Source organism: Lentinula edodes, assembly GCF_021015755.1.
Source record: "Lentinula edodes strain Le(Bin) 0899 ss11 chromosome Unknown C8R40scaffold_31, whole genome shotgun sequence".
Lineage (NCBI taxonomy): Eukaryota > Fungi > Basidiomycota > Agaricomycetes > Agaricales > Omphalotaceae > Lentinula > Lentinula edodes.
Window position 1 is genome coordinate 306,666 of NW_025764337.1, and position 27,455 is coordinate 334,120.

Below are 27,455 nucleotides of genomic sequence, written 5' to 3' on the forward strand. Positions count from 1 at the left end.
GACAGCATCGGTCCAATTTCCTCAGAATTGAAAAGTTGGGTCCACTAAGACCCTCTACCCTAAAGGTAGCGGGAATCTCCGCTTTGAGTTGCAACCTAAAGTCACTTCAGAGATCAGCATTCGACAAAATATTCATCAGGCGCTTCTGGATTCATTCGGCATAACTGGGGGCTCGATTCATCTCGATATCCTGTGGGTATCAGATGATGGACTAGAGACCGTTGTTCGAGTAGATTCACGGTAAGCTTCTTGATTTCTAAAAAAAATACTTCTTTTCTTATGTCCTCACACTCTAGAGACGCGAGAAAGGTTTTGGCTGCAGCAACCTCTTGGTCTTCTCCAAAATTCCAGCTCGTGAAGGAATCACCTTTTCTTCCATCACTGTTAGCTCGAGATATGATTTTGTAACAATTCTAACGATCTCGGACGATTATTGTGATACAATCCGTGTATTGTTGTGCTCAATTTCCTTGAGTTCCCAAAATCTTTGATTCTGTGCGCATTGGTGTACATCTAGAAGATATATTTGTGGTGTGTCAATCCACTACAATCGAGATTGATACTCATACTCATCAGTACTCATCCTCTGCCATTTACAATTGCAATGAAATATATATTTCTCTTGTGCACGGCATCCTAGCATTTTTGTCATATTCAACGATGATGAATTAATTATATTATTGAGAAGTAATGGTTTGGAGGAGGTACGATGAGGCACGCTGCATACATATGTACATCTTTAAATATATTCTCGTGGTCTCGATATGGCTTGATGATGTTTTGTAACAAAGCTGAGAGAGCAGTTCGGTTAGCCCGGTACCGCCTATATTTCTGAAGAAATCAAGCCCGAATTCTCCATCCGTCACCCTTCCTAGAAACTTTGCCAACTCCACCAAACCCTTCCCGCACGACAACCCATATCCCAGTACTGCATACCACATCCTTAATCTCCTCCGCCCTGAACACAAGCCCCATTGCTGGCGAGCCCGGGTCCGATCTCTGGTTGAGGGGAGCACCAGGTAGTCCAATAGGCCGTTTCCGGATAGACATTGTCTGAACTTCAAGATCAGGGAGAGGATAGGGGACTTTCAGCATCGCGACGACTTTGGGGTGATGTGGCATAGGTGAGAGGGTTGCTATTTTGACTTTAATGGGTGTGGATGTAGAGGGTGAGGGCGAGGAACGTGGTAAACCTGCCACACCCAGGTGCCGGGCTTTGAGCGTACACGTCCATGGCGTCTCAGAGTCCTCAGGATCACTATCATTGCCGTCATCATCTTCATCAGTTATTTGCGCCTTTGCTCGTCCTCGTCCTAATCTGAACGAGGTCAAAGTAGTGTCGGGATCCTCATTGGTAGACGCTTTTGACGCAGTGCTCAGACGATGTCGTTTCTTGCGTGCTTCGGAAGATTCTGAGGTGGCTGCAGGTAACGACGAAACCGACCCCATTGGACTCGTTTCGTTAGTGATAATGCTCTGTCTCCGCGAATGAGAAGCACCGCGGGAGGTACTACCCTCCGCATCTCCATCTTGCGCACTGTCTTTGACCTTTTTCTTTGACTTCGACTTTTTACCGCGTTTCCATTCCACACGTACTTCGATTTCGGACAATCCGGCTATCCTCATCTGCATTCCACGTCCAGACTGCATGCTACTGCCATTATTGTTAGCGCCCATGCTACCTATTGCATCTTTCATTCCTCCAAACAACCCGGCACCGCTTGTACCTTCTGGGGTCTTAATCCATTTCCGGATAACCCAAACATATAGCGCAGGGCCTCGGCCAAACCCCATGCTCTTTGGCGGAGGATAGCCAGAAGAAGTGAAGTTGACAAATGCAGATAAGGCTATTGGGCCACCTGGTGATGAGAGAGTGGGTTGGATTCCTAATGTGGCAGGTAAAATTACGGCGTTGGAAGTGGAAGAACCACCAGTAGCGGCGACAAACATGGAGGGAGGTTCAAGAGTATTGTTGTTACTCATCTTCGAAGCCGTGCTGATGCGTGAAGATGTTGTACTAAGGGCTGCCGTTGCCGCCTGCGATTTGGGACCGAAATCGTTATTATCGTAGGCGAAATCACGGGGTTGAACGTCGTTCGGGTCTAGGTGCATACTAGAGGGCCGGGCGTTCTTAATGAGACTTCTGAGTCCAAGGCCAGTGCCTTCACCACCGGTAGATGTCATTGGCCGACTAGGTGAGGCCGAAGCACCACGCTTGCCAAAGTTGGTCATGGATGAGGATAGATTTCGGCCATGACGCGATGAGTTTGTAGGGGAGGGTGGGATGACTGAATGTGTAGGGGTTTGGACAGGTGTCTTTATCAAACTCGTGGGGGATGGAGGAATGATAGATTTAGGAGGTAATGTCGGTGTCTTTTCAGGAGACGAGGAAGTATCTTTTTTCTTGAACAACTTTCCAAAGATGTTTCGCTTCTGCGGTGCGACGCGAATAGGTACCGCAGTAGGGTTTTGAGGCAAATGGTGTTCATCTGTTGCAGAAAGACCAGCGGAAGATACGGATACGACAGACGAACCTGGAGTCAAACGCTCTGGATCTGGTGTTGTCGGACGTGATCGAAGAGGGACAGTTCCTATCGTCGAAGGACGATTTTGGAGTGTACGACCTTCATCTATGCTTCCTCGAGCACCGGTAGTGTTCGTGTTTGTTGAAGTAGCGGCACCGGAAGGAGTAGGCCAGACCTCGACAACTTCCATTACAGCTAGATCGATCATCTCTAAGCCTTTTCGCGTGAATCTGGCAATCTTCGCGTCTGTACCAGCATCTACTATGGTGTTGGTCATGACATTATGGGCCTGAAGATTATACAGCGGTATGATCAGCCGCCGCCCTGAGGCAGTAGACCCCACAGAAGAAAAGGACGCTGTGGATGTATATCCTGATGATGAATACGTGGATACTTCAGAGCGAGAAGACTGAGTTGTTGAAGTTCGAGCCAGAGGTTCTCCAACAGTGTCTGCACCGGCTTGATTATGCGTCAGAAGACTAGGAGGCGGAGCAAGCTCTGCATCATCAAGAGACTGCCGAGGCGTGGATGTCGAGGAACCTGTCACCCCAGGAGTTTGAGAGTTGGGAGGAACTAATTGAACTTGAAGGTTCAAAGGGTGATTTGACTTGGCTGGTGGTGGTCGTACGAATATAAAAGTCTGTACGAACACCCTTTAGATCACACATACATGAAGTTTGAAGTTATCAAAGAAACGGACTTCATTGGCACCTTTTTCCTTCTTCTCTTTCTTCCTCGTTGGAGCCGCTCCGCCCGGCTTCACATCGTGCTCGTCGTCTTCATCGTCATCATCAACAACTGGTGGTGGGCTCGCATGGGAATTTGAGTTGATGTTCTGTAACGCAGAAGGAAGAAAAGACGTGATAGATGATAGCATTACTGCTCTTCAGCAAACGAAGATCAGTAATAGATGTTGACCAAGGAGCTCTAACAAGATGAAGACAAGATGGTAAGATGGGCTTTGTTGAAAGAGGAGGTACCGTTCAATATGTATTGATGCCGAAAGTCTTTGAATATATACGTCCTCCACGGCGTCAGATTCGGCTTTCTCCGACTCCGTCGGTTAGCGCAAGTCTGAGCAACTCGCAACCTCGCTATTTGACTCAAAGTGAGGAGTCCTTCAATTCTGTGTCGTTGGACAATATCTTGTAAGTTTCTGCCTTCTCCAGTAATTGAATGTTGAGGCCTTGAGGCTTCATCCACCTTCCGTGTAAAACCGAAATGGCGCTTAAACCCAAAACTGGCCAACTCCCTATTAGAAAATTCCAATAACATGAAACCGGCATGAAACACAAGTGTCAAGATTTCCTCTGCAACGCCGGCTTCAGCCAAAAGCAGTTTATCTCCGGCTTCAGGATACGCATAACGCGGAGAAGCTTACTCCAGTCTGTCAAGGGTAGTCTTTCCGAGGTTCTTATTCGTTCAAACAGATTCTTATTCCCAAAAGATATGCGTATGCTTGTCCCAAATTCGGTGTCGAAGCAGTTGAAGTCGGGGAAACATACAGTACATGTGTAGATGTGGCACCAAAGATGCTTACCCTCAAACATTTATCCGAAGAGCCGAAGATACCTAGGTAGTTAGTAAGTCGCAGTGAGTCTTAAGCTTGCAGGTACCGAGCTCATGATTTTCAGAAAACAATAAACCAGCACTGAGTGGGCCGGAGCTGCGCAATGATACATTATTGAAGTTGTTGAAACACAACTGCTGTGATATAATCTGCGGGAAACATTTGAATAACATTTATGCCTCCTAGGAAGCGAGGTGTGAAAGTTCTCCAAGGACCAGCAATGTCCTCCACTAAACTTCTGCCGCGGTTGCCAAGACAGGGACCTGGCTTGACACGCTCAACTTGTCTCGTGCAATCTCGAGCATTTATTACATATTGTTGTTTCTTGCACACTACGAGTATATCCGTAAGACTTGTGTCGATTTTCCCTCCAGGCTCCTCTTCCTCGGCGTGCTGCCGTGCCCTCTTGAGTACAGCCAGGATAAGGCTTAAAATGCGACCGTCTGCATTCACATTACCTTAAGCAGTACTTACCATGCAGATAGGTGTCACAGTGGTGGGAAGGTCGGGACTCAAGCACTCTGCATCCTCAATGCAGCTCTCTCCTTCGTTAGATCCTTTATGACCTCAACCTCAATGGGTTTAAACAACCAAGTCAGCGCATTTCCTCCTGTCCGAGCTTTACCATGGCGTAAACCCATATCCCGAAGGAGATCGTCGGTGTACTGGGGCCAGCTACAAGAGATGTGCGAAAACGTTATAAGAGAAATAGGAAGAAAGCGAACGTGAACAAAGTGCTCACCTCCAAAATTGAATATCACTACTGTGACTTTCATTTGTCCAATGCAACATGTCCGGATACCTTCTCCTTAGCCACGCGGACGTACGCTCCGTGCTTTGAACGGCCTCCTTGATACCAGCCGGTAGTTGCAAAAAGGAATCCTCGAGGAAATATGACGATATCCAGTGTGCGGTGGTTTCGAATACGTAGCCGTTGTTTGTCGAGAACTGGAAGGTGGGTAGAGGCATGAAGAAGGATGATGAGCATAGGCATGAAAGGCAGGTAACGGTGTAGAGTGCTCAAATGGGGGAGGGCGAAAATTAGAGATACGCGCGTACCACAGCTCCATTAATGGCTAAATCCCGCTTCAGGATGTTCTTTGCGGGGACGATCCCTCTATAAATACAGCTCATCCATTGCTGGTTGACGCTGTATAAGTGACAAATGGTAAACCTTTCCAATGGCCGGAGATGGGATGAGGGTAAAAGGAAACTCACGCAGGTGCAGGAGGGGGATTCTTCAACGACATGTATCCTTTCCATTCTTGGTCATAAGCATCAAGTGAGACGTATTGGGGAGGATATTTCCCGAGGCCAACTTGATTGATCGTTTGAACTGGAAAGCGAAGTCCACGGATCGGCATGAGTAAACTACGTACAAGACACTATCATAGTAGATACACATACCATCAAACAGATCAGTCCACGAAGACTCGTAACCCGTAGCCAGCACGATCGCGTCCGCTCTGATCACTCTTCCATCATTCAACACAATCGACCTCCCATCTTCACCGAATTCCACAGCTTTCGCTGGCGCTTCAATGTGTATTTTGCCTTCATTGACCAGCACGTGAAAACTATTCCCTCTACGACAGACCTCGTCGTTTACTCGTAAGCTCCAGAAAGGTTCTTGACTCAGGCGCAGAGGAGAGTTGGGTGGGATTTGAAATGATTTGAACTGTTTTACAATTGGATAAGGAGGATGAAGTTTGATGATAAGGACATTTCATTAGTAGCAGATCAATGGAAGGTGAAGGACTAGGAGACTCACCGAGTAACTCGAAGCCATATCAAATATACCTCGGACGGTTCTACTCCCTAACCAAGTCTTATGTAAGAAACGTCTGTGAACCTAATCAGATGAGGTGCAATATGAAAACAAGAACACGCACTCAAGAGGCGTCCTTAACTCGGAATGTGGGCTCAAGACACCCAAGATACTATAGGAAGGAGAACCTTAGTGCAACGCATCTACACTTTCAGTTATTTTATTCACCGACTCCTCCGAATTCGACTCGAAAGTTGCGTCGTGGATGCTACGAAAGCATCAGTCTTCTCGTAGATCATGCACACATTCCTATGGTGACCCTCATTTGCAAGGAAACCGGCAATGTCTTGGGCAGACTTGCCTCCGCCGATTACAACGACTACCCCGCCACCGTCATTTTCATCAGAGTTGGAACCCGCTCCATGATCTTCGGCGCTCGGCGGGTCTGGTAGATATGGATCAGGACGAGAGTTTGGTTGCATGGAACGATGATGATCAGATGGTTGCACGGCAGCAAAAATCGTATCGAGTTTGGCCCGGAAGTCTGAAGAATGAATGACGGGTCCGAGGAATCCAGAGGCTTTCACAGCAGAAGGGGAGAAAGCAGAAGGGATACGTGGTTTGTGGCATCCCTGAAATTGAAGGCTGTAAATTGAAGAAAAATGGTCACGCAAACAAAGCAGCACGTACCCCTGTGCATAGTATGATCCTATGGAAGCCCATTTCTCGCATTCCTTTCTTCCCCTTCTTCCGATATTTCACTATCCAATTGGGGGGATCAGAGTCAAACGGAGGCTTGGGGCGCCTGATGTTCAGAACCTCCGTTTCGTAGCTTATGCGATCTCGAAGGTACGTCTCTGTGAATTTCTCGAAATAGAATTGCATGTCCTCTGCACTAAGCCTGTTGTTCTTGGGATCCCGAGAGGGGTGACGAGGCATTTCCATGGAAGAGAACCGATAGTCGCCATATAGGCTAAGAATATCATCAACATGACATACCCAATTGAAATTTGCTGAACGCACTTGTTTATAAAAACACCCGAATAGACTTTGTTGTGTTCCCATACCCCGCCAGGGTGACTATCTTTCGAGAAAATATGGACGTTTGTAAACCCGTCCGTGATGAGAGTCTGCGCAGTGACCAGTCCGGCTGCTCCAGAACCTATGACCAGAACAGACTGGTGCAAATTGTGCGTGGTCTTCGCGGAAGACATGGTGTACAAGGGATAATCTTGGTCATTGTCGGATTCATACATAGTGTGGCTGCTGGTTACGGAACTTGAAGATTTCATTTGTAAGAATTGGAAGGAGAGGAGAAAGGACGAAAAGAGCAAGAGGCTGATAAGGAAAAGGAGTGGGACCAGGAAGACAATCTTGATGATATTGAAACAAAATCAAGTAGTTACACGAAGAAAATGAATCCTAAAGGGTCACGGTAGGTTGCGGGAGGTTACAAATAGGAACAAAGTCTAATGAGACGACCCTGATAAACATATCAGAACATGGTCTCGAAGGACCTAGGCTTAAACTTGTCCCTGAACAAACCGCAAAATGCGCAAAGATTCTGGATCAGGAAGGAATCAGTTCAGCTCTGACGCGTCAACTGTCGGGGTCAGTGATGTGGTGCTGCTTCGACATAGGTCGATACTGATAGCTTGTTAATACCGAACTGCCTGTTAGATTTCAAAGATTGCTTACATCCCGCGGCCGCCGTGACACTCCGTGACCGGTCGTCGGCGCAACTGTCGTCAAGCTTTTGTCGTGCTGTCTGACAAAATGACCTGGTTTACTGTTTAAAGCCAAAGGAAAGAAGGAATGAGTGAAAGAATGTAGCTTTCACCGTATGTTGGTAATCAGTTGTGGGTTAAACACTGGATCTTCGTTCTTTGTATGGAAGCATGGATTTCATTTGATTTCGACTCGGTAGTGCAAGAATGAATTTACATCTGCAAACTCGGTATTGGCCTTTGAATCCCCCAGTTAAAATAACCTACCTAAACTACAATTTACTTGCGCTTGATGTCAACGCTTCCAGGCCATTTCGAACAGCAAGGGGTATAGCAGTTCTCTTTCCACTCTTGCGGTCTACAAAGACATGAATATACCCTCCGACAACCGTAGGTGAATTTGATCCTTGTTTGAATACACCTATTTCATACGTCACGGAGCTGTCGCCAAGCTTCTTGACTCGGAGACAGAGATCGAGGATATCTGGGAACGACAACGGAGCAAAAAACTGCGCATAAGTTAGCTTGAGGTCAAAAAAGGGGCAATGTAACAAGAAACGTGTACCTGACACCAGGATGAAACGACAAGCCCGATTGAGTGCGACTCTTGAGAATTCTGTCCACAGGATTCTAGGAGATACGTGTTGACTATTGAGTCGAAAAGGTGGTAATAGATGGAATTGTTTATATGGTGGTACTGGTCATTGTCGCTCCTTCAAATCGACACGGTCAACAATCTGAAGATTTACTTAAGACCGTGAAACTTTCAGATGTTGAAAATCTGACTGGAGGAAAAGAATGGGTTATGGACGAGTTCTTACCATCGCGTTCTGTATGACAGCGTATATCCGAATTCTTCTCTCCTCAAAGTTTTCAAGTTTTCCGAATGCATGTTGGGTTGAGACGGGGTTGAGAAAACTGAAAAGAGTTCGAATGGCAACTATGCCGGCCGCTCAGGGAACATCCTGCCGGACTTCTCATCCTTCCATCACTGTGGAAATTTATTGTTTTGAACAAGAACCGTATCCTTCAAGATGTCGATACAAACCTATGATGAATTAACCTCTGTTCCTGTTCCCATTGCGGCTTTCTTGCACAATCATGGTGAGCTTTCCTGCCCCAATAGAGATGTGCCTAAATCTTCGTATCCAAAGTCGTCCAGGTTCAGTTTTCTATCACTGATAATACTCGAAACGTGAAACGAATCGTATCAAAATCGATCCCTCTAGATGCATATACTTTGAATACTATGTCCGTGACCGTGACTGAGGAGATCATTGGCGTCGTCAGTACGGCCTACTCTCCGTCTGGCAATCTCAAGGTCATTCTGAGAGAGACGGGAGATGAAAAGGATAAGAAGAGATTCGTCGAAGTTTGGAATAACAATCCAGCTATGTTGGCGTGTAAGGACGTGACAGATGTTCATGGGATATTTTACGCCGATGGCGAGCTGATTTGATACTGCTCACTGTCCTAGTTATAACTATTGATTGTTTCTAGATTTCTTCAATTCACTATGCTTCTCGCCTTCGGAAAACTTCATCATCTATACTGCCGAAAAAAAGAAACCGACAGAGAAAAATTCGTTCGAAAAGTTTAATTACAGGCAACCGTTTGGAGAAGGTCTCGCAGGCAAACATACTCCCGTCTTGTTTCTCTTCGACTGGCGGGCTACCAAATTAGTTTCGCTGGAACACGACGCGCCGGTGTTTTTTGGTCAAGCGCTGTTCGGACGTTCCTCTGAGTTCAAGATATATGCAACTGGATACGAGACTGCCTCGGATGAGAGGCTTCTCGGGATTAGAAGTTGTTACAACCGTCCAACAGGAATCTGGCAGCTATCAATCACCCCCGCCCAAGAGATTCAAAACGATGCAGACTCCTGGAAATGCAATGTGATAAAGTTGACTGCCTCTCATTTATCATGCAGGTCACCCCGTGTGGTGAAATCCAACGGGAAAGACACCCTCTTGTGGATTTCACAACCCACAGGCGGTGCACATGGCGCCACGTCGGCGCTCCATTCTCTTGAGATCACCAGTGATATAGATCCTTCCAAAACTCAGACGATCGTCGATACGGTATGGGAACCTGCTAAAGACGAGTTTCCGGGCTTATATCTATCAGACTCTGGATTACCTCGGACTACACATGTAAATTGGGGTGCAGGAGACTATATCGTTACTTCAACCAACTGGGGCTCTCGTTTCACGATCGTTCTCATTTCTTTGCTTGATGGGGCGGTCAAAGACCTCACGCCACCCGATGAGAAACTCTTGAGCTGGTCTACAGTTTTGGGGGCAAAAGGAGATCAGTTTGTGTGCGTCCGAAGCTCGCTCACAAGTCCATTTGAGCTGGTATTAGTCAAGTTCGACACAGATGGCACTTGCAGCTTTTCTACGATACACAAAACATCGATCTCTGCGGAACGTATGCCCATTCTGAATTTCACTGCATAACGCTTTCTGATTCCCATCCTTAGTTCGCACACGCTTGAATTCTCTGACAGTCAAAATCGTGCCTATCCCTAACCGTTTTCCGACAGAAACTATAGTAGTTCAACAAAGTTCCAGTTCGACGAAAGACAACGAGAAGATCCATCCCTGTATCACCATACCTCATGGTGGTCCACACGGAGCTAGCACAGTGACGTATACAGCTTCAGTGTGCTTCCTTGCTCTCGAAGGCTGTAAGTTATGCTCCAGCATTCTTTAGGCGGTCTCATTTTTCTTGCGCAGATACCATATCTCTTCCAAATTACACGGGTTCCACTGGATATGGAGAGAAATACATACAGGCTCTTATTGGTCAATGTGGTACATTGGATGTTGGCGATTGCATTGAATCTGTCCGCCACCTCGTGAAGATCGGTGTGGCAAACGAGGGACGCGGTAAAATGTTCCTTGGTGGTGGTAGCCATGGAGGCTTCCTTTTGGGACACTGTTCGTATCCTCACATTCAAATCCTAGAAAGCTGCTTAAATTTGATATACAGTGATTGGCCAGTACCCACACGTTTTTACTTCAGCTGTCCTACGAAACCCAGTCATATCCGCAGGAGAAATATCGACCTCTGACATACAGGACTGGTATTTCTCCGAATTCGGCATTGACTACGCACTTTCGTCCCTTCCCCTTGGTTATACAGGCTCCTCTACATCCCTCAAGGCCGTTGTCCCTCCTCGCATCATGACGCCGGAAGTATACTCAAAACTGTATTACGCATCGCCCATTGCACACGTCCACAAAGTTACTGCATCTGTACTATTGCTGATAGGTGATTCTGACCAACGTGTTGCGCCAACTCAAGGTATTGGATATTATCATGCTTTGAAGGCTCTTAGGACAGATTCTCCGGATGACATTGGGATCATGGTATTTCCTGGTGAAGGCCATCCTCTGGAAGGGGTTGAAGCTTCGAAAGTAGTATGGTTACGTACGGTGGAGTGGTTCCGTAGGGAAGCTTCCTAGCTGCAACTAGGAAGAGCCCTTGTAAGGCATCAAGCCTCAGTAATGGCCTATCTTAGTCTTGAAAATGTTAATGATCATTCACTGTTCCTCAACTTATGTAAGCAATGTCTCGTATTTCTAGCTTTGACCGGTCTCGGTGCCTGAGTGCCTATCCCAATCTATGTACGTGACGTAGGTGGAGTTTGTAATCAAGACTTTTCTGTCAGGATATAATTGAGTTTGAAGCTCAAGGGGGCGGATAAGAAAGATATGTCGGCAACGAACTCACCACAATGGCGTCTTCGCCTCAAAGTTCTTCCAATTCGATTCTTCACAAACTTAGGATTTTTGATTGAACGATTGGCCAAACCACGACCACCTAAACCGTCGAAGACCATCAGGATTCCTAGGAGCATATTGGATGATGAAAGTTTGAATGGAAAAAGAGAACGAAAGGCGAAAAATGAAGAACTCGTTCTTCAAGTCTATTACCCTGGAAATGGTGATCAACGAAACTCATTATCACAGCCCAAACGTTCTAGACCTGTGGTGGTCAACTTTCACGGGAGCGGGTTCATGCTCGGTCACGCAACTGACGACGCTCGATGGGCCCGCTCCGTCACCGAGTATGTTGACGCAGTCGTAATTTCTGTGGAATATCGTTTGGCACCCGAAAATCCGTTCCCTGCCGCTGTAGAAGACGGCGTAGAAGCCGTGCTCTGGATAATATCTCATGCCGAAGAATTGGGCGTTGACCCATATCGTATTGCTATGAGTGGGTTTTCCGCCGGTGGGAGTTTAACGTTTGGGGTTCCAATGAGGCTAGGAGAGGAAATGCGAAGCAGGAGACAATTGTCAGCAGTGAATAACGACTGGAAGGAAACTCCGGGTCCATACGTTGACCCGGAATATCGCATTGTCTTCATTGCCGCATGGTATCCTAGTGTTAATTACTGTCACAGTCGAGCGCAACGCAGGGCAACAAATATTCGACAAGATAAAAATCTCCCAGCATGGTTCACCAATCTCGTCGATAATTGCTTCCTCCTCGGAATTGAACAAGCGGACAAAAAATTGCCTTGGCTTAGTCCAGGTCTAGCCCCTGCGGAAATGCTGAAAAAATACATCCCGCATGACATCACCATACGGGTATGTGAGTGGGACGAATTGAGAGCAGAAGCGGAGAGGTTTTGCGAAAGGTTGATATCTGAAGAAGTTGGTAGGCAAGGGGTTGGTATCAAGGTTATAGAGAAGGCCACCCACGGCTGGGATAAACATGCTAGTCCGAAATTTCAATGGGATTTATCGATTGAGGGGGAATATAGAGAAGTTTGTAGGGATATGAGGAACGTATTTTACAACCAGAATTAACTATGCAGCCTATCAAATGTGGATCAATGGGCACAGATGAATACACTCCACATCGGCGCTATAGCCAAGTGGTTACGGCGACAGATTCGAATTTCCTTATCTGTTCCTCTTTGAGGGCGCAGGTTCAAATCCTGCTGGCGTCGTTGATTGGTTGTTTTAGTTTTTTTTGTTGCAGATTTTGTATCGGATAGAGTACTTATACATACCAACCCACGCTTATGTTCTAGTTAACAGAGAAAGTAAGGAAAACTAGAAAACTGAAAATTGTACATTCATCTACCGCGAAATGCGATTTTCTAATGCAGTTCAAACTCCCAACGTCTATGTACGTTTCACCAATCATCCCTCCCAGCAGTCCATGTTTCGACGAGCCTTCGTTGCTCTTCAACATCTAATCCGAAGCTTCCACCGCTAACACTAAAAGCTGACTGATTGGACTTGACGTTGTAATCAGGAAATTGAGCTACGACCCAGACCAGGAATACTTGATGACGACTAGCGCGCGCACGAGATATATGTATGGTTTGAAAAAGATGAGGAATTTTGCTAAGTAATATGTGCAGGAAATGAATCCAAGTAACGCACTTTTCTGACGGACCGTCAATCTATACGTTCCGAGAACAGAGTGAGAATGGATATTGTGTTAGTAGATTTTGCCAAGAACATTCGAAACAAATCGAACCTGATGTCCACCGTATTTCACGGCGTCTTCGTTCAGCCAACCAACAATGTATCGAACCATAGCTACGAAAGATCATCAAAGTCCATCAACGCAGGTCGATCTCTGGTAAGGTTTACCTGCTTCCTTTGCACTTCCCAGATACATGAATTGTCCCCCGTATGCCCCTCCAGCATCCCTTACGCGCTTCCAATGTAGCTCCCACATTTGCTTTGTGGATGGTAGCTTTGCTTGACCTGCCCAGACCTTAGCAATAGCGGAAGCGGCGAACTCAGAGTACATGAATGACTCGATGCCTAGGTTCACTGTAAGTCCAAAAAAATCAAGGTCTGTCTCATTTTGACTAAGTTATAGTGGTAGGTAGATTGCTCACTGTTGATAAATCCTATCGTCGGTTCCTCGATGTAGAACAGATCTAAATGAAGACTCCGAATGTGCGTTCCATCCGTAACGAGTGGTTGGGGTCGTCCGCTTGCAGACGGAATTGTTTCATTAGGACGTAGAGAAGCATCGTGGTATTGTGGCAGAAAAGGAAACGCATATCGGAATCCTTGGGGTGTATCAGAATTACAGATGGGAACGCCAGAGACTGATCCAAACGAAATTTACCAGTGGCAAATATGACCTTATCAAATCCTCGTAGCAGCTAGGAACAGAAACGCACTCAGTTAGACGTCTTAGTTGCAATTCACCACGTACAGTGCCATTGATCAATTCGATTTCTCCTGATTGAATTCCAGAGCTAGAATCTGTCGGTCGAATTGGCAACGGGTGGAAGAACTTGATTTCTGGCACGATGGACACATTGTTGGGCACTCGTGATAGGTACATATTTCTTGTTTCGCGGAAAACAGAATCTGGAACAAAGCGATTAGATCATACAGATCGTCGGGTGAAGAGCTCAATGACTGCCTGATCAACAATACGGTACTAACCTTCATGCGGCCTGACACTTAAAAATACCTTCTTTGCCTTCCCGCTTATATCTTCAGCGATCTCTGTCCCGCTGACAGAACCACCTACAACCAAAACAGTCTGGTTAGCAAACTCTTCCGGACGACGATATTGACGGGAGTGGGAGATGAGTTCCGGGTAGAGTTGTGCCCATTGTGAAAGACCAGGTATACGAGGGAGATTGGGAGCGGAGAAGCGGCCTGACGCGACCACGATTGCATCGAAATCCTGTTTAAGGTCGTAATAAATTTTAAGTACTAGCAGCGGAGACATCAAGAAGTATACAGCTAGTACCAACCTCTGTCCACCATTGTATTTTGTAAGAAGTTGGTCCAGTCTCAATGAACTTGCGCAGTGTAAGGGTCCATCCAACTTTTCTTCCATCTGCGTCAAAACGCTTGTCGACGCGTTCCACACGGGTGTTGTATGATGTGTTGGGGCTATTGTCATTACTGTTGATCTCATGAAGGGAAGCAAACGTGCGGACGTAACGTTGTAAATGGTTTTGAGTTAATGCTGGACGGTAAGATTTAATATGAAAGGGTAGTGACGGTAGGTCAAAGAGAACGATAACGTACTCAACGGGGTATGGTCTGGCCAAGGCAGTTCTCTGAGCTGGGGTTTCAAACGCAAAAAGTAAAACTGGATCAAACAGAAGATGGACAAAATTCTTACCTCTTGGTTTTGCTAATATTGATAAGGAAGAAAAACGGTTGGGTACATTTATCATTTAAGTATCAATGTACATACCTTGGGAGCAGTCGACGTCAGGGAATGCCAAATCGGCTTTGGTGCCCTGTGTTCCCGCCTGGCATTTAGCATTTTGCCGGGCTCAATACCGACGAAATTCTCTTCATATGGTAGGAGCACGTCACTTGGGGGAATGTGCGGTCGAAAGTCAGCTTCAGATGGGTCCAGGTTCGGTACAGGCGCATTCTGCGGAACTTCGTCTGTATAATGCCAATTCCCACCCGGAACAGAATCCCTTTCGAAGATGCGGACTTGGTACCCCATACGTTTGAATTCGCGGTAGGCGACGAGACCTCTTTCGAGACAAAACGTTAGCGTGCGGTCAGATAGAGGAAATAGAAAACACCACCATACCCTCCCCCAGCGCCGATTATTGCAACTTTGTGTATTGGCCATTTGAACTTGTATGACGAGGATTCTCGTTTGTCTTCTTTGGTACCAGCGAATGGATACTCGTAAATGAGAGGGTTTTGATATGACGCGCTAACTGTTGTAAGAAGTGAGATGATGATGAGGGCAGCATAATGCATTCTGAACACGCAAGATACTGTGAGTCACTTGTCGTATATATACAAGAAATATTGCAGGGATAGCAAAACGCGGCGGAGGACCGCATCGCTAAAGTTAAAATCGTTGATATACATAGTATTGACGGAAAACCTTACATGCTTCCGCTCCACACTAGTTGGAACACTCATGGGTCCCCTTTAGCGGAACCTCGTCTTTCGCCTTTAAGCTTCTACAAGCGTTTCATGATTTTGTGAGATGCTACAACTAGATAGAGCGAAACGAGATATAAGTAAGATGATCTACAGTAAAGTACACAACTGAGAAGGGTATGCAGTACATTTACTTGAACTGTGAAGGGGCTTGATTAGTGATAGGAGTCATATGAGGATGATGAGAACACCCACGTTCTTTCCATCGACCCATTCCTTACCGTCAATCTTCAGGTCCCAGGCGAGTGCAGCCTCAAAGAATTCTTTCTGAGCAGGATCAGAAAGGTCGATCTTGGAATAAGAGTAGGACTCCCAGTCAGGAGCGACAGTGATAACAGGTGCGATATCTTGCCCCCGAGCAATCAGGGCGCCAGAGATCAAAGAGTCGTTGGCCTGACCAAGGACACCCATTGAACCGAAGAGGTACTTGCGAGAAGCCTCAAGACGGTTGAAGAAACCACCGATCTGATTGGCAGACATGAACGTCTGGGTCAGCTCGTCATTGTACTTGAAGTCCACCCGCCACAGAGAGAAACCGTCCTTGTCAAAGCTGACATGAAAATTAGGATGGACAGGAAAACAAGTGAGACGGTACATACTGTTCATACAACCACTCAAGAGCACCGTCTTTTCCACGAGTTTCCTTATTGGAATACGCACGTTTCCAGTCCTCAAGATTGAAGGAGGATTTGGGAAGGTCGTCGAGAGGATTTTTCTCTTTGGGTTCAGCAGGAACCAGAGGTTCATCCTCATCATCATCATCAGCTTCCTTTGCCTTGGGCTTCTTCTCCTTTGGAGGAACAGCGGCTTTTGGCTCTTTTTCCTTCTTGTCCTTGGCTGGAGGAGTGAACTGAAGACCTTTCTCGACATATTTAGTCTCTCCGTATATATCCTTGAGTTTGGGTTGGTTGACAATTGTCTCAAGAAGCCTGACAACTGCGGGGAATTTCGCACGAAGAGGAGCATCGAAGGAGATCGATGCGCCGCGTTGTAGGTAGGCGGCGGCTGCCAGATCGGCAACTGTGATGCGTTCTCCAACGAGGAATGTGTTTTCTGTCAAATGTGTATTGAGGGTAGTGAGTGTTCGCTCTTGTCGCTCAAGGAGGGCATTGTGAAACTATAAGTCGAGTGAGTTCGTAAGCTATACAGTAGTAGCAAGAACGCACGGGTTTTGTATAGGGGATTCTACCGCTAACCAGTTGGTTAATGATATCAGTTGGTAAACCAAATTCGAGTTCAATCAAGTGTGTCCATTGGTCGACCAAGGCAGCATCTGTCTGGCTTGATCCGAGAAGACCAGAATTGGGAGCCAAAGAAGCGACTAAGAAAGATCAAAAAATTTTATCAGTATTCTGACGTCTGCAAGAAGAGAAATTTCGGATATGAAGATATTAAGACAAGGATAACTGAAGATTGAGTTTCATAACGCTGAACATGGAGAACAGACTTGGTGCCGTTGGGTCGAAGATATATTCACTTACTGTATTTTGCAATAACGACACCCTCGAAAAGCTTGAAACCATCCTTTCCTTCAAAGGTTGGAATTTTTCCATGGGAGAATTTGGCCAGAAATTCTGCAGTTTTGTTGGTTTCCATATGTTTGTATTCAGCATCTACATCGATAGATACGCCCCCAAAGGCAGCGGTAGCCTTAATCTAAATGACAGGCCTCTTGAAGCGATCGGTTTACAGATGGATGGGAAAGGCTTACGAGTTTGCCTGTTTCTTTTCCAGGAGAGGTGTAAAGAGTACCAACAGACATTTTGAGAGGTAGATGCGAGAGAAAAGGACAACACTGTGTAAGTGTCGAGGCAGCAAATTTTGATAATCAGTAACACTTCAGGGCAGGCAGACTTGATTAAACGTCCATCGATAATCGATCAAATCACTCACATTGAAAAATTCCATTATTGTAACTTTAAAGGACTCTGCTGAGTATTGTCAAAAGTCAAAGCCCAAGCTTCCTGAGAACCTCTACTAGACAGTGCATCCCAAGGTTGGTACTGCATTTAATAAGTTTGCGTCGATATTGAAAACTAGGTAACAACTACTACCATAAATAGACGCAGGATTTCGCTAGTGGATTAGATATATCTTTCCAAGTCGGACCTTCGTCAGACTGAGATACAATTTACAGTTTTTCAATTAGCAACTCAGCTCGAAGATGTACTGTAACAATTGTACAACAGGGAGAGCAGTTTCGGCTAAATCCCGCAAAATGTTGCCCAACCTTGACGACTAGCTCCTTTTTAGAGATGGAGACAGCGAGAGCCCGTAAATCATTCTGAGATGATGGAAGTTTAATTGAGGCAAGAGAGAACGAAAGGGAGCAAAAACGAAGGACATTCAATTCGAGCTCGAACTAGTCTATGCGATTGGCTGCTAATGGGAGAGTCGTACTTCAAAGGCCAAGCTCATCGGCATACGGAAGAGTAGCAACATCACCAACTGCGACAAAGACTGGTTTGACTTTGACCAGCGTGGAAGCGGCCTGGAGAAAAAATCAAAACCCTGAAGGAAGTGAAAACTGCAAGACCTACTTTTGCAAAGGTAATTTCCGACACTTTATCGAACGATGCGAGGGTAGTGTCAAGGGAAGACTCGTGTCCCGAAAGCACTTTTGAACCCAAGATAGACACTAATCCTTCCCGACTATCGACGGCAGACGCTGCTGTGAATTTAGCCTTGCTCAAGGCTTTTTTGAGATCATCTCCCTTCAAGCCATTAGATACAGTTTTCAATGCCTGTACGGCAGCTTTCCCAGCTTCTTTGACAGCGGAACCGGAAGGACCCTGGACAAGAAGACCGAAGAGGGAGGCATCAGAGTATGATAGATGCACAACCTCAACCGTCGTGCCCTCCTGTATGGTAGCAGCGATCGGCGAAGAGCCTTTAGACCATTTCACCGAAGGAGTGGGGGAAAGGTACGCAGAAAGAGCTGCAATTTCGGGAGTAGGTGCACCAGCACTTCCAAAGCCAACGAACACAGTCTGGGGACCACCATGTGCCGGCAAACGTGTCTCGCCACCGAAATACGAAGAAGCAGAAGATGATATCTGCGAGGTTGCGGAAATTTTGCTGAGGGATTGTTCGACCAAACTCGCGAGTGTGGCCTGGTCAATGCCGGTCCCAAGAACAGCGATATTGTCTCGAGTGAATGCAGATTGAGCAAAAGATCGGATGTCTTCATGCGTTATGGAGTTGTGAGGAGAAGCCAATAAGGATGAGCCAAGCCCGTTGTGGAAGGCAACAGCGTGGGCAGCCTCAATTGCCTGGAAGCCAGGATTGAATTTCGACTCCTCGATTTCGCTTTCCACTACAGGTGCAACGTATTCAGCATATTCATGGCGGGTAAATCTACCAGAGGTGACAAAAGAGGCAAGGACGTCCACGAAATACTGCCTAGAATAAGGGATTAGAAGACTATAGATTATTTTTGAAGTTATACGCACTCGTCACCCCTCAGAAATTCGGCCGTAAGAGCAAGATGTTCTCGAGACAAGCTCGCTGACAAGACACCACCATAGATTTCACTTTCGCGGACTGTTCCGAGCGCCGTCCTTTTGGCAGAGCTCTATGAAAGCTCATAAGCCACGAGCAACACAAATTCCTTTGAAGTCTCACCTTGAAAGCAAAGTTTTTCAAGCCATGGGCCACTCCAGCTTTATGTTCAAAACGGCTGCCAGCTTTGATGAGAAATGTGACGGAGGTCGTGGGCTGGTTATTATCTACCGCAGCTACTTTGATGCCAGCACTGTCGACTACGGTGGCAAAATTACGCGCCACGCGCTGAATAGTTCGCGATGACGCCCTAGCTGCGAGCATAGAGAAGTCTTCCAAGTTCAAAGTGGATCTGTGAAGCAATGCAAGTCCGGGTTCATCCGGTTGAAATTACAAAACAAGCGTGGGAAATAAATACAGTGTACTACGTAACTACAGTCTACAGTCTATGTACCGGCCCAGGTGGTTCACAGATAAATACAGATTATGGAAGTGAGTAGGAGTATAACAATATATCAAGCATTCAAATCTTGCGTGCTGAGACTAAGTAGTATACCGAGACCAGTCCAGAGATACCGAACATCTCTGTCCAACATTCATTGTATAGTTGTTCGAGCTCTCCCTCGCTCACCCCGGCAGCCACAAAAATTGGACGAATGGCATTCATAAATTTCGTTAAAGCTACTCTGTTACGCTTACCGAGTGTCTGAGCCATTGGGTCCGGACTCCAAGGACCGATCGGCATGTAGTAAACGTGCTCGTGGATATCGGTAAAAGCGCCGGATCTGCTGAGGCGTTCATGCACCGTGGACGCTACAGGAGATATAATACCTCGACGTGCGAGGACATCTGAGAGCATTCGATAGAAGCGGTCCAGCCCAGGAACATGATCACCTGGATTTCCTCGCGCCTCAGGGAGGACAGGGTGGAAAGCAGGAAATTGACCCCACTCTCCGGACAAAAAAATGCCTCCCGGCTTGAGTATTCTAGCCGCTTCTTGAACTATGACGGAATAATCCCGCACCTATAAAAACGCGGTTTAGGTGAACACTGGTACCATATATGATATAAGCCTTACAGTCATAAATATTGCGCGGGCGTGAAGGAGATCCACGGAACTATTGGCCCACCTCAAGGGCTCAGTAATGTCGTGAAGCTCAAATTGTACATTCTCATCGGGGTAGCGGTTCGCAATCGGGACTGAAGCGGGTTAGTTACTATGCGTATCAAAGACAGGGGCCGCTTACCCACGTCCAGACCGTAGAAGGAGACTTGGGGGAATTCTTTCGCCATTTCCATAACCCTGGAAACGCGTCATTAGCAATGAATAGCAATAAATACTACAATATCTACCATTCCCCGATGCCGCAACCAAGGTCGATCGCGACTTTCTGTTGACCTTCTTGAAGCGCTAGAACTTCTTGAACGGGACCAATGTAGTTGTTTTCAATAAGCTCTTTCAGTGCTTTATGAAGTGTGCTGTGTCTCTGTGTACAGATTTAAAAAATTTTAGAACCGTACTTGCAGAAGGACATCTGGTGCTGTACCTGGTTTTCGGGAGTGTCTACTGGGAGCGGGTAGGGCGACGTCACGGTGTCGGCCTGGTATAATCGACCGTCGCGCTCAGAGAAATAACCGGGAAATTCGGAATCTCTGAGTTCCTCCAAGTCCGTGTTCTGGAGCTCTTCACCATGAGGTTGGATGTCGTCAGGTTCATCGTCTTCGGAAGGCATTGCGAGTGATTTCGAGTGAGTTCTGTTGACCAAAAGTACCTGAATTTGGACCGCTCATTTATACTTTGGAAAGTGGCTTGAAGCCCGCCTCTACCACAGCAAATTTCAACGGCCTGGCTGAAAATACAGAAAAGAACGTGGTAAGTAGCATCAGGGCATGATGAATCCTGCTGTTGTTGCTGGGAAGCTGATTCTGGAGAAGCCCTTGTGCTATAGATGATTTTCATTCCTGAGTGATCGCGGTGGATGCTGGTTTGAATCTGCCGTGGTTCTCTCCATTTCGCGTTGGAGCTACAAAATGTAGATGCTTGCTTCAAAGTGGTCTCAGAGACAGCTGGACGCTTCATGCAATTGCGCGCACAGCGACTTCAATTTCCGTTTTCACAAGCGAAAGAGAGGCCGAACGACATGAGGAAGCGCAGCGCTGGCTGATTGGAGGCTATTGGAGGTGACTGGCTATCAGGAGAAAATGCGTCACGCATCGCGCGTAGCAATGTCACGTGCGCGGCGTTGTGCCTTAAATAATCCATATCGCGTTGTCCTTCGCCCACATTGTCCTCTTAACTGTGTGTGTGCTCATCTCATTAATTTGACTCGATCGAGGCGGTACAATGCCTACTATGAATGCCAGGATCTTTTTCAAGGAACAAGAAAAGCGCATGAATTTCTCAGATGATGATATGGACGACTCCTATGTCGCTCGAATGACCGGAGAAAACGAACAGTATGTGTCAGGAGTTCTTTGGATGCGTTCATGTTCATTTGTTATCGTTTTTCAGTTCCGCAAATGAGAAGAAACTCGACAATGGCTATACTCAGAATGTTCCATACGCATCTCAAACAAGGTTTCATCTTGCTATTTTGACAAACTTTGACGTGCTCAACTGCGTTGTATCAGAGGACATAAGCGTAAAACGGGAAGATCGACTCCTTTGCGCTCCTCTCCGCGAATTAAACGATCGAAAATATCTTTGGCATCAGCCAATCCCCAAGTTGACGCACAAGACGGAGATTCCAATAAGTGCGTTACAGAACCCCTCATGCAAAAACTCAACGGCCCATACGTCCTCCTACTGAATGAACATAGCCTTTCCAGCGACGACGCTCTTGACTTCTCTTTTCCAGGCGACGTAACGCCAAATCGTCACCATTCCGATTCCAGTAATCAGAGTTTTCACAGGGCCCCGGACTCTGTAGCCCGAGTCAAAGTTGAACCGACAATTATTATTGACGGGCCTCTGGCTACCAGGAGCTCAAGGCATACGCGCTTACCATCGAAAAGCTTCTCTGATAACTCCTCCGATGCTTCGACCGCTCCGTCCTCTCCCATCGAAGAAGCCCGTTCATTATCTCTTGTTCCTGCTACAAACGGCAAAGCACCTGAGAAGGAAAAATCCATGCTCGAAATCATTCTTGAAGCAAAGCATTCTACACATCGAAGAGGCGTCAAGAAGCTGGTTCCTCTCGCCCAACTCCAGACTAAACCGAAACATCAGTCTAATTCTGTTGACGAAACATCAATCATAGATAATTACTCCAGCTCTGAGGCGCTCACTTCGCCTGACATCGCCTGTTCGTCCTCGATTGTAAAAGTCGGCTCCAATTCAGCTGAATTGACTAAAGGCTCGATATCTAAGTCTCGGCTCACTGCGGCGCCGAAACTAGCTGCGAAGTTGTCCGCAACAACCAAGGCGAAAGGCAAAGGAAAAACCACTGTTCCTTCTACAAAACTCACTCCCTACGAGTTTGTCTGTCAGATACAGCATGCGCAGGTCAATAAAACAGGAAAAGTTCAGTTTCTCGAAGGATTACGAATATTCTACTGCGGGATGGACATCAACTCGAAACTTTCTGGAGATTCTACCCAGAAAAGAATGATGATCGTGAGTTTTCGAACTCCCGCCTGACTTTCCTTCTCATCAGTCGCCACAGATTTTGCGACATGGCGGATCTGTAGTCCCAAGATATCAACCTGACCATATCACACATATTGTAGTCGACAAAAATCTCGGCCAAAATAGCCTCCTGAAAGCTACGGGTCTAGAGAAACTGACCGATGTCCCTGACCATATTCCTATCCTCACTTGGCAGTGGGTCGTCGACATGATGGATATGAATCCATTCCTCAACAACGGTAAAGTGCTCAAAATCAGACAAGTCTCGAGTCTGTTTGAATATGGTGCCTATCCAAATCGGCTCCCTCCAGTCTCCATATCTGCTACATCCAAATATTTTGAGCAGAAGCGCGCTCCGCAGGAAGGAGATGAAGATCGCGATTTTAGTCGGATATCGTGCGTTGTTCTTCCCATTGTCTATGCTAGCTATGATCTTGGTTCCTCAATCTCGGTACTTCAGAGAGTTTTCGGCCAATGATATCAAGCCAGAAGTTGGTTCCTCTCGGCATGAGCCTTTGGAATCCAAGCACGTTCGAAATACCATGGTCAAGCTTGCTTCTACAAGATTACCTTTGGATTTCCAATTTCAGAAACCTGTGAATCAAGAAATCGTCGATCCGTTAGTTGAGTTCTATTTACAGAGGAAGACCAATGTGCAGGTAAGTCAACTATTGTAGTGCCGAATGTTCCGATTCTTGACCTTTTTCTATTTCCAGCATCGGAATGGATTCGACTCAGACACCGACGGCTCAGACCTCGAGCCTAACTACCAGCCAGCTGGTCTAAAACCTAAGAGGGTATGTCGCTTTTTTCCGCCGAGTTTATAATGCGGAAATTAAGAAGGCTATCCAGGATTGGCTTTGTAAAAAACCCAATCAGAATGCGAAACCTTGTCCAAACGAAGATATCATTAGAAAAGTGCGACTAATATTGTGATTCTTTGGCGCTGGTCGCTGATCCGTTTGTCTTCAGCTTGAGGAGCTTCAAGAGCTTCATAAGGTCAAACCTACCGAAGATGACCATTGGAGAGTATACAGTTACAGCAAAAGTAAGTCATACGAAGCGATGTCATAATTATCAAAGCATTGAAATGAATGGAATAAGGTATTCGAGCTCTGCGCGCGCATCCAAAACGAATAAAATCATTGGAAGACGCAGAGAAAATACAGGGTGTCGGAAAGAAAACTGCTCAAAAGGTGTGTCTTCGTGTGACGTGTGACACCGCTACCAGCGCCCTAGTACCTTACCATTAAAATGCTTCAGATCATGGAAATCATTGAAACAGGCAACCTTCAAAGAATAGCGTACGAAAGGACGGAAGACGTCAAGGTGATTTCTCTTTTTACGAAAATTTATGGTGTCGGTTCGTCGTTCAATCCCAATTTCATTTTAAGTGAACCTCATACACCTTCTCAGGTATCCAGACTGCCACCATGTGGTATGCTAGGGGTTGTCGAACGATTGAGGATCTGTGCAACGGCGTAGGAGATGTTGCACTGAACGAAGGTCAAAAGATCGGCATTGAGTTCTACGATGGTATATGTACCGAGGTTCAGAAACTATGTGCTAGGCTGAATGAGCGTTTATAGACTTGAATTCTCGTATGCCTCGTGAAGAAGCCAAGGCGATTTTCGAGTTAATAAAACCCATTGGTGTGCATGGAATCTTTCCGGCCTTCTCCGTCTTCTCACATATACCCAGCTCTCCGTCTCGACCCCACACTATTTGTGGAAATTATGGGCAGTTACCGAAGGTATGTAGTTCTTTTCTGCTTTTGAAGAGCATTGCTGAGATGCGATTTATCTGTCGTTAGAGGGAAGACTGATTGTGGAGATATTGACATTTTGATCACCCGGTGCCCCGACGACGGGCATACGCATGAAGGTGGGCCGTTTTGTACGTTCTCGATCTTCTATCAATTCAATCAAATTCAGGTATACTTCATAAGCTTCTTGAGAGGCTTCATACCGCCGGCATTCTCACAGAAGATTTGGCCCTTCCTGATTACTCCAAGCCTCTCGAAGCCGTCTACCATGGTATCTGCCGCCTTCCTAACGTTCCAGGCGCACGACGTCGGCGCATCGACTTCCTTACTGTCCCATATAGCTCCAAAGGAGGGGCTCTTTTGTATTACACGGTTCGTTATTACCTGTCTTGTTATGGAAATGGGCTGACTGTTGGTTTAGGGAGATGACATGGTAAGCTCGTGATTCGGACCAACTTTTGCAGTATCTGACTGCTCGTATCCTTCTAGTTCAATCGTTCGATGCGACTTCTTGCAAACAGGATGGGATACTCCCTCAACCAAAGAGGTCTATACGCTGGTGTTGTACGTGACCCCCGCAACCGCACTGTCAAATTGAACACCGGTATCTTCATTGCTTGTTTTTTGTTGCATCCGCATCATGCTCAGTTATTTGTTCGTAGGAAACTTGATCGCGTCAGAGACCGAAGAGCAAATTTTTAAAGCTCTAGGCGTTCCATGGCGAGAGCCCCACGAGCGTGTCACCTATTACCAGGATATAGTGAAGGCTGAGGAGGAGAAGTCGAAGAAAATAACAACAATCATTACCGAACAATAATGTACACCAAATCCACACTATTTACAATAAATGTTACAACGAAGTGAAGTCAGTTAAAATGTACAAATCTACGTATGGTTCGTAACGCCGCGATACTCCATCGCAAAACAATCCTGGTGTGGACGATCTAATGACGAGGGCAATTGACTATTCTGTGCTACAATCCAACTCGCTACATTGTCAGGAAAAGGAGAGTCTGATATAACCTCTGGTACGTTTCGTTCAGCACCAGAGGCGAAGGATGTCCTGTTGGCTGCTTTGCGAACATTGAGGAACATACGGGTAGTAAGGATCCCGACTGCTGCATGGAAGGGACTACACATTGGCAATGTGTCAGTGTTAGGAAGAAATGCTCCGACAGTGGTTATCCCTTACCCGTAGCTGAACCAAGGAATATGTGTTACGCCCTGTGGACGAGAAGTTCAGTCACCAAAACTATTCAACCAAGTACATGATAAACAAATTGTAGTGCTCACCACCACCATCAAGTTGTTGAATACCAAAATACAAGCGATGCTGTGATATGAGCTCGTCAAAGAATTCATAAGCAACGACAAAACCAAAACGCCTACCCGAAGAAGTAGACCAAATTATCGCGTAAAAGAAGGGAGTGCAATGATATGTGAATACCATTTCTGAGTCGTATTGCATGAGATTTGATTGTTTTGTACAACGCATATCCAAATAAAATGCCCTCGTAGATCGTAGCTAGCAAGAGAATTAAGTCATCAAACGAGGTTGAGTTTGTGTATATTGGCCATTAGTTACCGGGAACCCATTGCGCCCATTCTATGCCAGAATGAATCGATGGACACCCTGGAAGAGGTAATGATATTGCACTAGCAATGACGGCACGTCGTCTCTGAGCATTGTAAACCAGGATCCATAGAAATCCTGCAATAGAAGCTAAGAATAGGATACAGTTCGTGATGGCTACCTTCCTCAACTCGCGCGTCAGACCTCTTTATATGAGATGAGGTGTGAATGGGCGTACTCTTTTCGAGCAGTTGAAGAGAGCATAGATTCTCAATTGCATGATGATTTCCACAGACCATAGACTGATAGCGCCGACCACTCGGATGATAGAATCCATTGCGACGCAGCTGAGCAGACTTTTTCAGTGAATGTGAGAACACATCCCAGAAAAAGCACTAACAGGTTATCTGACGTGACGCCAGGAACTGCGAAGACGTGTATTTGAATTACATCGAACATCAGAAGGGCCAGAGTGTAGTAACGGATCTGAGCTTGGTGTGAATATAGATGGACAAAACGCTGACGCATGTTATGGTTATGCGCACCCAAAGGAACATGAATTTGGCGAAGTTGAATCTTTGCGGCTTCAAGTTGAAGAGAAATCGTGAGATGACCACGCAGTGATACACTGTCATAAGAACTCACCCATACATGACGAACCTTCGATCCACGACCTCTTTTCAACAAATGGATTTCGGAAGGACTCGGAATAGGCATACCTCATCTTCTAGTGTTACAACTAGTGGAGTGTGGTAAGAGCCAATCATCTGTGTGAAAGCAATAGGTATCACGCACAATAATCGTACAGTCCCCATGTCAAAGCAACCACTGAAGGACATGTTCCGACTAATCAGTTGGGAAGAAGACTTTGAACTGAACTTCAGAACGCACAGCAGACACGAAGAGGGGTCAAGTTGGATTCATAGAGGGACAAATATTCGCTTTCCTCATCGGACATGGGAGGAGAAGCTGAGAAAGACTTGGGGGTTATGATCCTAGTGCGATCTTGTCCACTATCCGTTTTAAGTACAAAAAATCCTCCGCTATTTTTTTTCAATATATATGTCACTTTTCCACTAGTGCAGATTTGGAGATCTGTTGGCAGAGAATTTGAGGCAACTCGAAATTGTGGATGACTGACTGGAAGAGGCGCAAACGATGATGTGTGTTGCCATAAATCCTTGACGTCGAAGGTCGAAGATGGTTTTTCTGAATGTGCCAGTTTCGCGTCTTGCAGTCACGGAAAGGTCACGGACGGACTTGCATGCCCTGGGCCTGAGGCGTATCTCCGCTGGCGGAGCGGGAGCTTTTTCCATCGCATGGTCTCGCACCCGTCGGGGAAGCTATTTCAAGCATGAAGGGAATCCGAATTTGGCAAGAAAGTCCCAAGACTGTGATTGGATAAGATACTACACGTCCAAAGTATTGAAAATGTTAGCACACATACTGTACATGTCTGGTACATGTTATAGATTA

General features: G+C 46.2%; 12 protein-coding genes and 1 non-coding gene across 13 annotated transcripts; 5 read left to right on the plus strand and 8 right to left on the minus strand.

Annotated features, from left to right (window-relative positions):
• Positions 1-76: 76 nt before the first annotated feature.
• C8R40DRAFT_1052367 (uncharacterized protein) lies at positions 77-408 on the plus strand (the record flags this gene model as incomplete). The annotated part of the gene is made up of 2 exons (XM_046224756.1): positions 77-240; positions 297-408. Coding segments are annotated over 2 exons (276 nt in total), but the record flags the coding sequence as incomplete, so codon positions are not given.
• Positions 409-840: 432 nt separating this feature from the next.
• C8R40DRAFT_1052374 (uncharacterized protein) lies at positions 841-1,449 on the minus strand (the record flags this gene model as incomplete). Its single annotated transcript, XM_046224757.1, has 1 exon — positions 841-1,449. The coding sequence occupies one exon, from the start codon at positions 1,447-1,449 to the stop codon at positions 841-843; it is 609 nt and encodes a 202-aa protein (XP_046083606.1).
• Positions 1,450-4,169: 2,720 nt separating this feature from the next.
• On the minus strand, positions 4,170-7,565 carry C8R40DRAFT_1117123 (FAD/NAD-P-binding domain-containing protein). Its single transcript, XM_046228645.1, has 10 exons — positions 6,887-7,565; positions 6,554-6,836; positions 6,092-6,495; positions 5,988-6,035; positions 5,867-5,939; positions 5,503-5,773; positions 5,314-5,431; positions 5,155-5,245; positions 4,838-5,043; positions 4,170-4,770 (listed from the first exon to the last, which is right to left on the minus strand). Exons 1-10 carry the CDS (start codon positions 7,153-7,155, stop codon positions 4,608-4,610), a joined length of 1,926 nt encoding a protein of 641 aa, XP_046083607.1. The 5' UTR covers positions 7,156-7,565; the 3' UTR covers positions 4,170-4,607.
• A 321-nt stretch (positions 7,566-7,886) lies between these two features.
• Positions 7,887-8,482, minus strand: C8R40DRAFT_1014332 (thioesterase; the record flags this gene model as incomplete). The annotated part of the gene is made up of 3 exons (XM_046222909.1): positions 7,887-8,099; positions 8,156-8,303; positions 8,412-8,482. Coding segments are annotated over 3 exons (432 nt in total), but the record flags the coding sequence as incomplete, so codon positions are not given.
• Positions 8,483-8,839: 357 nt separating this feature from the next.
• C8R40DRAFT_1162162 (Alpha/Beta hydrolase protein) lies at positions 8,840-11,060 on the plus strand (the record flags this gene model as incomplete). Its single annotated transcript, XM_046230217.1, has 5 exons — positions 8,840-9,035; positions 9,091-10,020; positions 10,073-10,279; positions 10,329-10,532; positions 10,585-11,060. The coding sequence occupies 5 exons, from the start codon at positions 8,840-8,842 to the stop codon at positions 11,058-11,060; spliced, it is 2,013 nt and encodes a 670-aa protein (XP_046083609.1).
• A 435-nt stretch (positions 11,061-11,495) lies between these two features.
• Positions 11,496-12,398, plus strand: C8R40DRAFT_1015985 (alpha/beta hydrolase fold-domain-containing protein; the record flags this gene model as incomplete). Its single annotated transcript, XM_046222929.1, has 1 exon — positions 11,496-12,398. A coding segment is annotated over one exon (903 nt), but the record flags the coding sequence as incomplete, so codon positions are not given.
• A 66-nt stretch (positions 12,399-12,464) lies between these two features.
• C8R40DRAFT_t181 lies at positions 12,465-12,553 on the plus strand. The gene has a single exon. It is a non-coding gene; the product is annotated as a tRNA-Ser (tRNA).
• A 10-nt stretch (positions 12,554-12,563) lies between these two features.
• On the minus strand, positions 12,564-15,405 carry C8R40DRAFT_1117135 (uncharacterized protein). Its single transcript, XM_046228646.1, has 13 exons — positions 15,148-15,405; positions 14,794-15,088; positions 14,719-14,730; positions 14,622-14,658; positions 14,342-14,559; positions 14,025-14,271; positions 13,789-13,946; positions 13,699-13,735; positions 13,463-13,639; positions 13,209-13,394; positions 13,093-13,154; positions 12,996-13,015; positions 12,564-12,905 (listed from the first exon to the last, which is right to left on the minus strand). Exons 1-13 carry the CDS (start codon positions 15,321-15,323, stop codon positions 12,743-12,745), a joined length of 1,788 nt encoding a protein of 595 aa, XP_046083611.1. The 5' UTR covers positions 15,324-15,405; the 3' UTR covers positions 12,564-12,742.
• C8R40DRAFT_1255316 (uncharacterized protein) lies at positions 15,406-17,416 on the minus strand. The gene is made up of 7 exons (XM_046233758.1): positions 17,406-17,416; positions 17,224-17,307; positions 16,994-17,168; positions 16,679-16,833; positions 16,112-16,629; positions 15,708-16,062; positions 15,406-15,651 (listed from the first exon to the last, which is right to left on the minus strand). Exons 2-7 carry the CDS (start codon positions 17,272-17,274, stop codon positions 15,643-15,645), a joined length of 1,263 nt encoding a protein of 420 aa, XP_046083612.1. The 5' UTR covers positions 17,275-17,307; positions 17,406-17,416; the 3' UTR covers positions 15,406-15,642.
• On the minus strand, positions 17,417-19,415 carry C8R40DRAFT_1151204 (Metalloenzyme, LuxS/M16 peptidase-like protein). The gene is made up of 4 exons (XM_046229554.1): positions 19,137-19,415; positions 18,965-19,086; positions 18,053-18,914; positions 17,417-18,003 (listed from the first exon to the last, which is right to left on the minus strand). The coding sequence occupies exons 1-4, from the start codon at positions 19,335-19,337 to the stop codon at positions 17,914-17,916; spliced, it is 1,275 nt and encodes a 424-aa protein (XP_046083613.1). The 5' UTR covers positions 19,338-19,415; the 3' UTR covers positions 17,417-17,913.
• On the minus strand, positions 19,416-21,203 carry C8R40DRAFT_1117141 (S-adenosyl-L-methionine-dependent methyltransferase). Its single transcript, XM_046228647.1, has 5 exons — positions 20,561-21,203; positions 20,367-20,500; positions 20,261-20,316; positions 20,092-20,213; positions 19,416-20,037 (listed from the first exon to the last, which is right to left on the minus strand). Exons 1-5 carry the CDS (start codon positions 20,744-20,746, stop codon positions 19,537-19,539), a joined length of 999 nt encoding a protein of 332 aa, XP_046083614.1. The 5' UTR covers positions 20,747-21,203; the 3' UTR covers positions 19,416-19,536.
• Positions 21,204-21,357: 154 nt separating this feature from the next.
• C8R40DRAFT_1173599 (uncharacterized protein) lies at positions 21,358-25,223 on the plus strand (the record flags this gene model as incomplete). The annotated part of the gene is made up of 18 exons (XM_046232046.1): positions 21,358-21,470; positions 21,526-21,591; positions 21,645-22,629; positions 22,679-23,037; positions 23,102-23,300; positions 23,358-23,438; positions 23,494-23,559; positions 23,614-23,689; positions 23,746-23,837; positions 23,905-24,004; positions 24,058-24,177; positions 24,231-24,293; positions 24,343-24,394; positions 24,455-24,525; positions 24,576-24,778; positions 24,828-24,839; positions 24,896-25,010; positions 25,069-25,223. 18 exons carry the CDS (start codon positions 21,358-21,360, stop codon positions 25,221-25,223), a joined length of 2,928 nt encoding a protein of 975 aa, XP_046083615.1.
• A 293-nt stretch (positions 25,224-25,516) lies between these two features.
• On the minus strand, positions 25,517-27,345 carry C8R40DRAFT_1117151 (uncharacterized protein). Its single transcript, XM_046228648.1, has 11 exons — positions 26,871-27,345; positions 26,775-26,807; positions 26,699-26,718; positions 26,625-26,639; positions 26,525-26,563; positions 26,380-26,465; positions 26,218-26,326; positions 25,992-26,160; positions 25,796-25,931; positions 25,700-25,739; positions 25,517-25,630 (listed from the first exon to the last, which is right to left on the minus strand). Exons 1-11 carry the CDS (start codon positions 26,935-26,937, stop codon positions 25,595-25,597), a joined length of 750 nt encoding a protein of 249 aa, XP_046083616.1. The 5' UTR covers positions 26,938-27,345; the 3' UTR covers positions 25,517-25,594.
• Between the last annotated feature and the right edge of the window lie 110 nt (positions 27,346-27,455).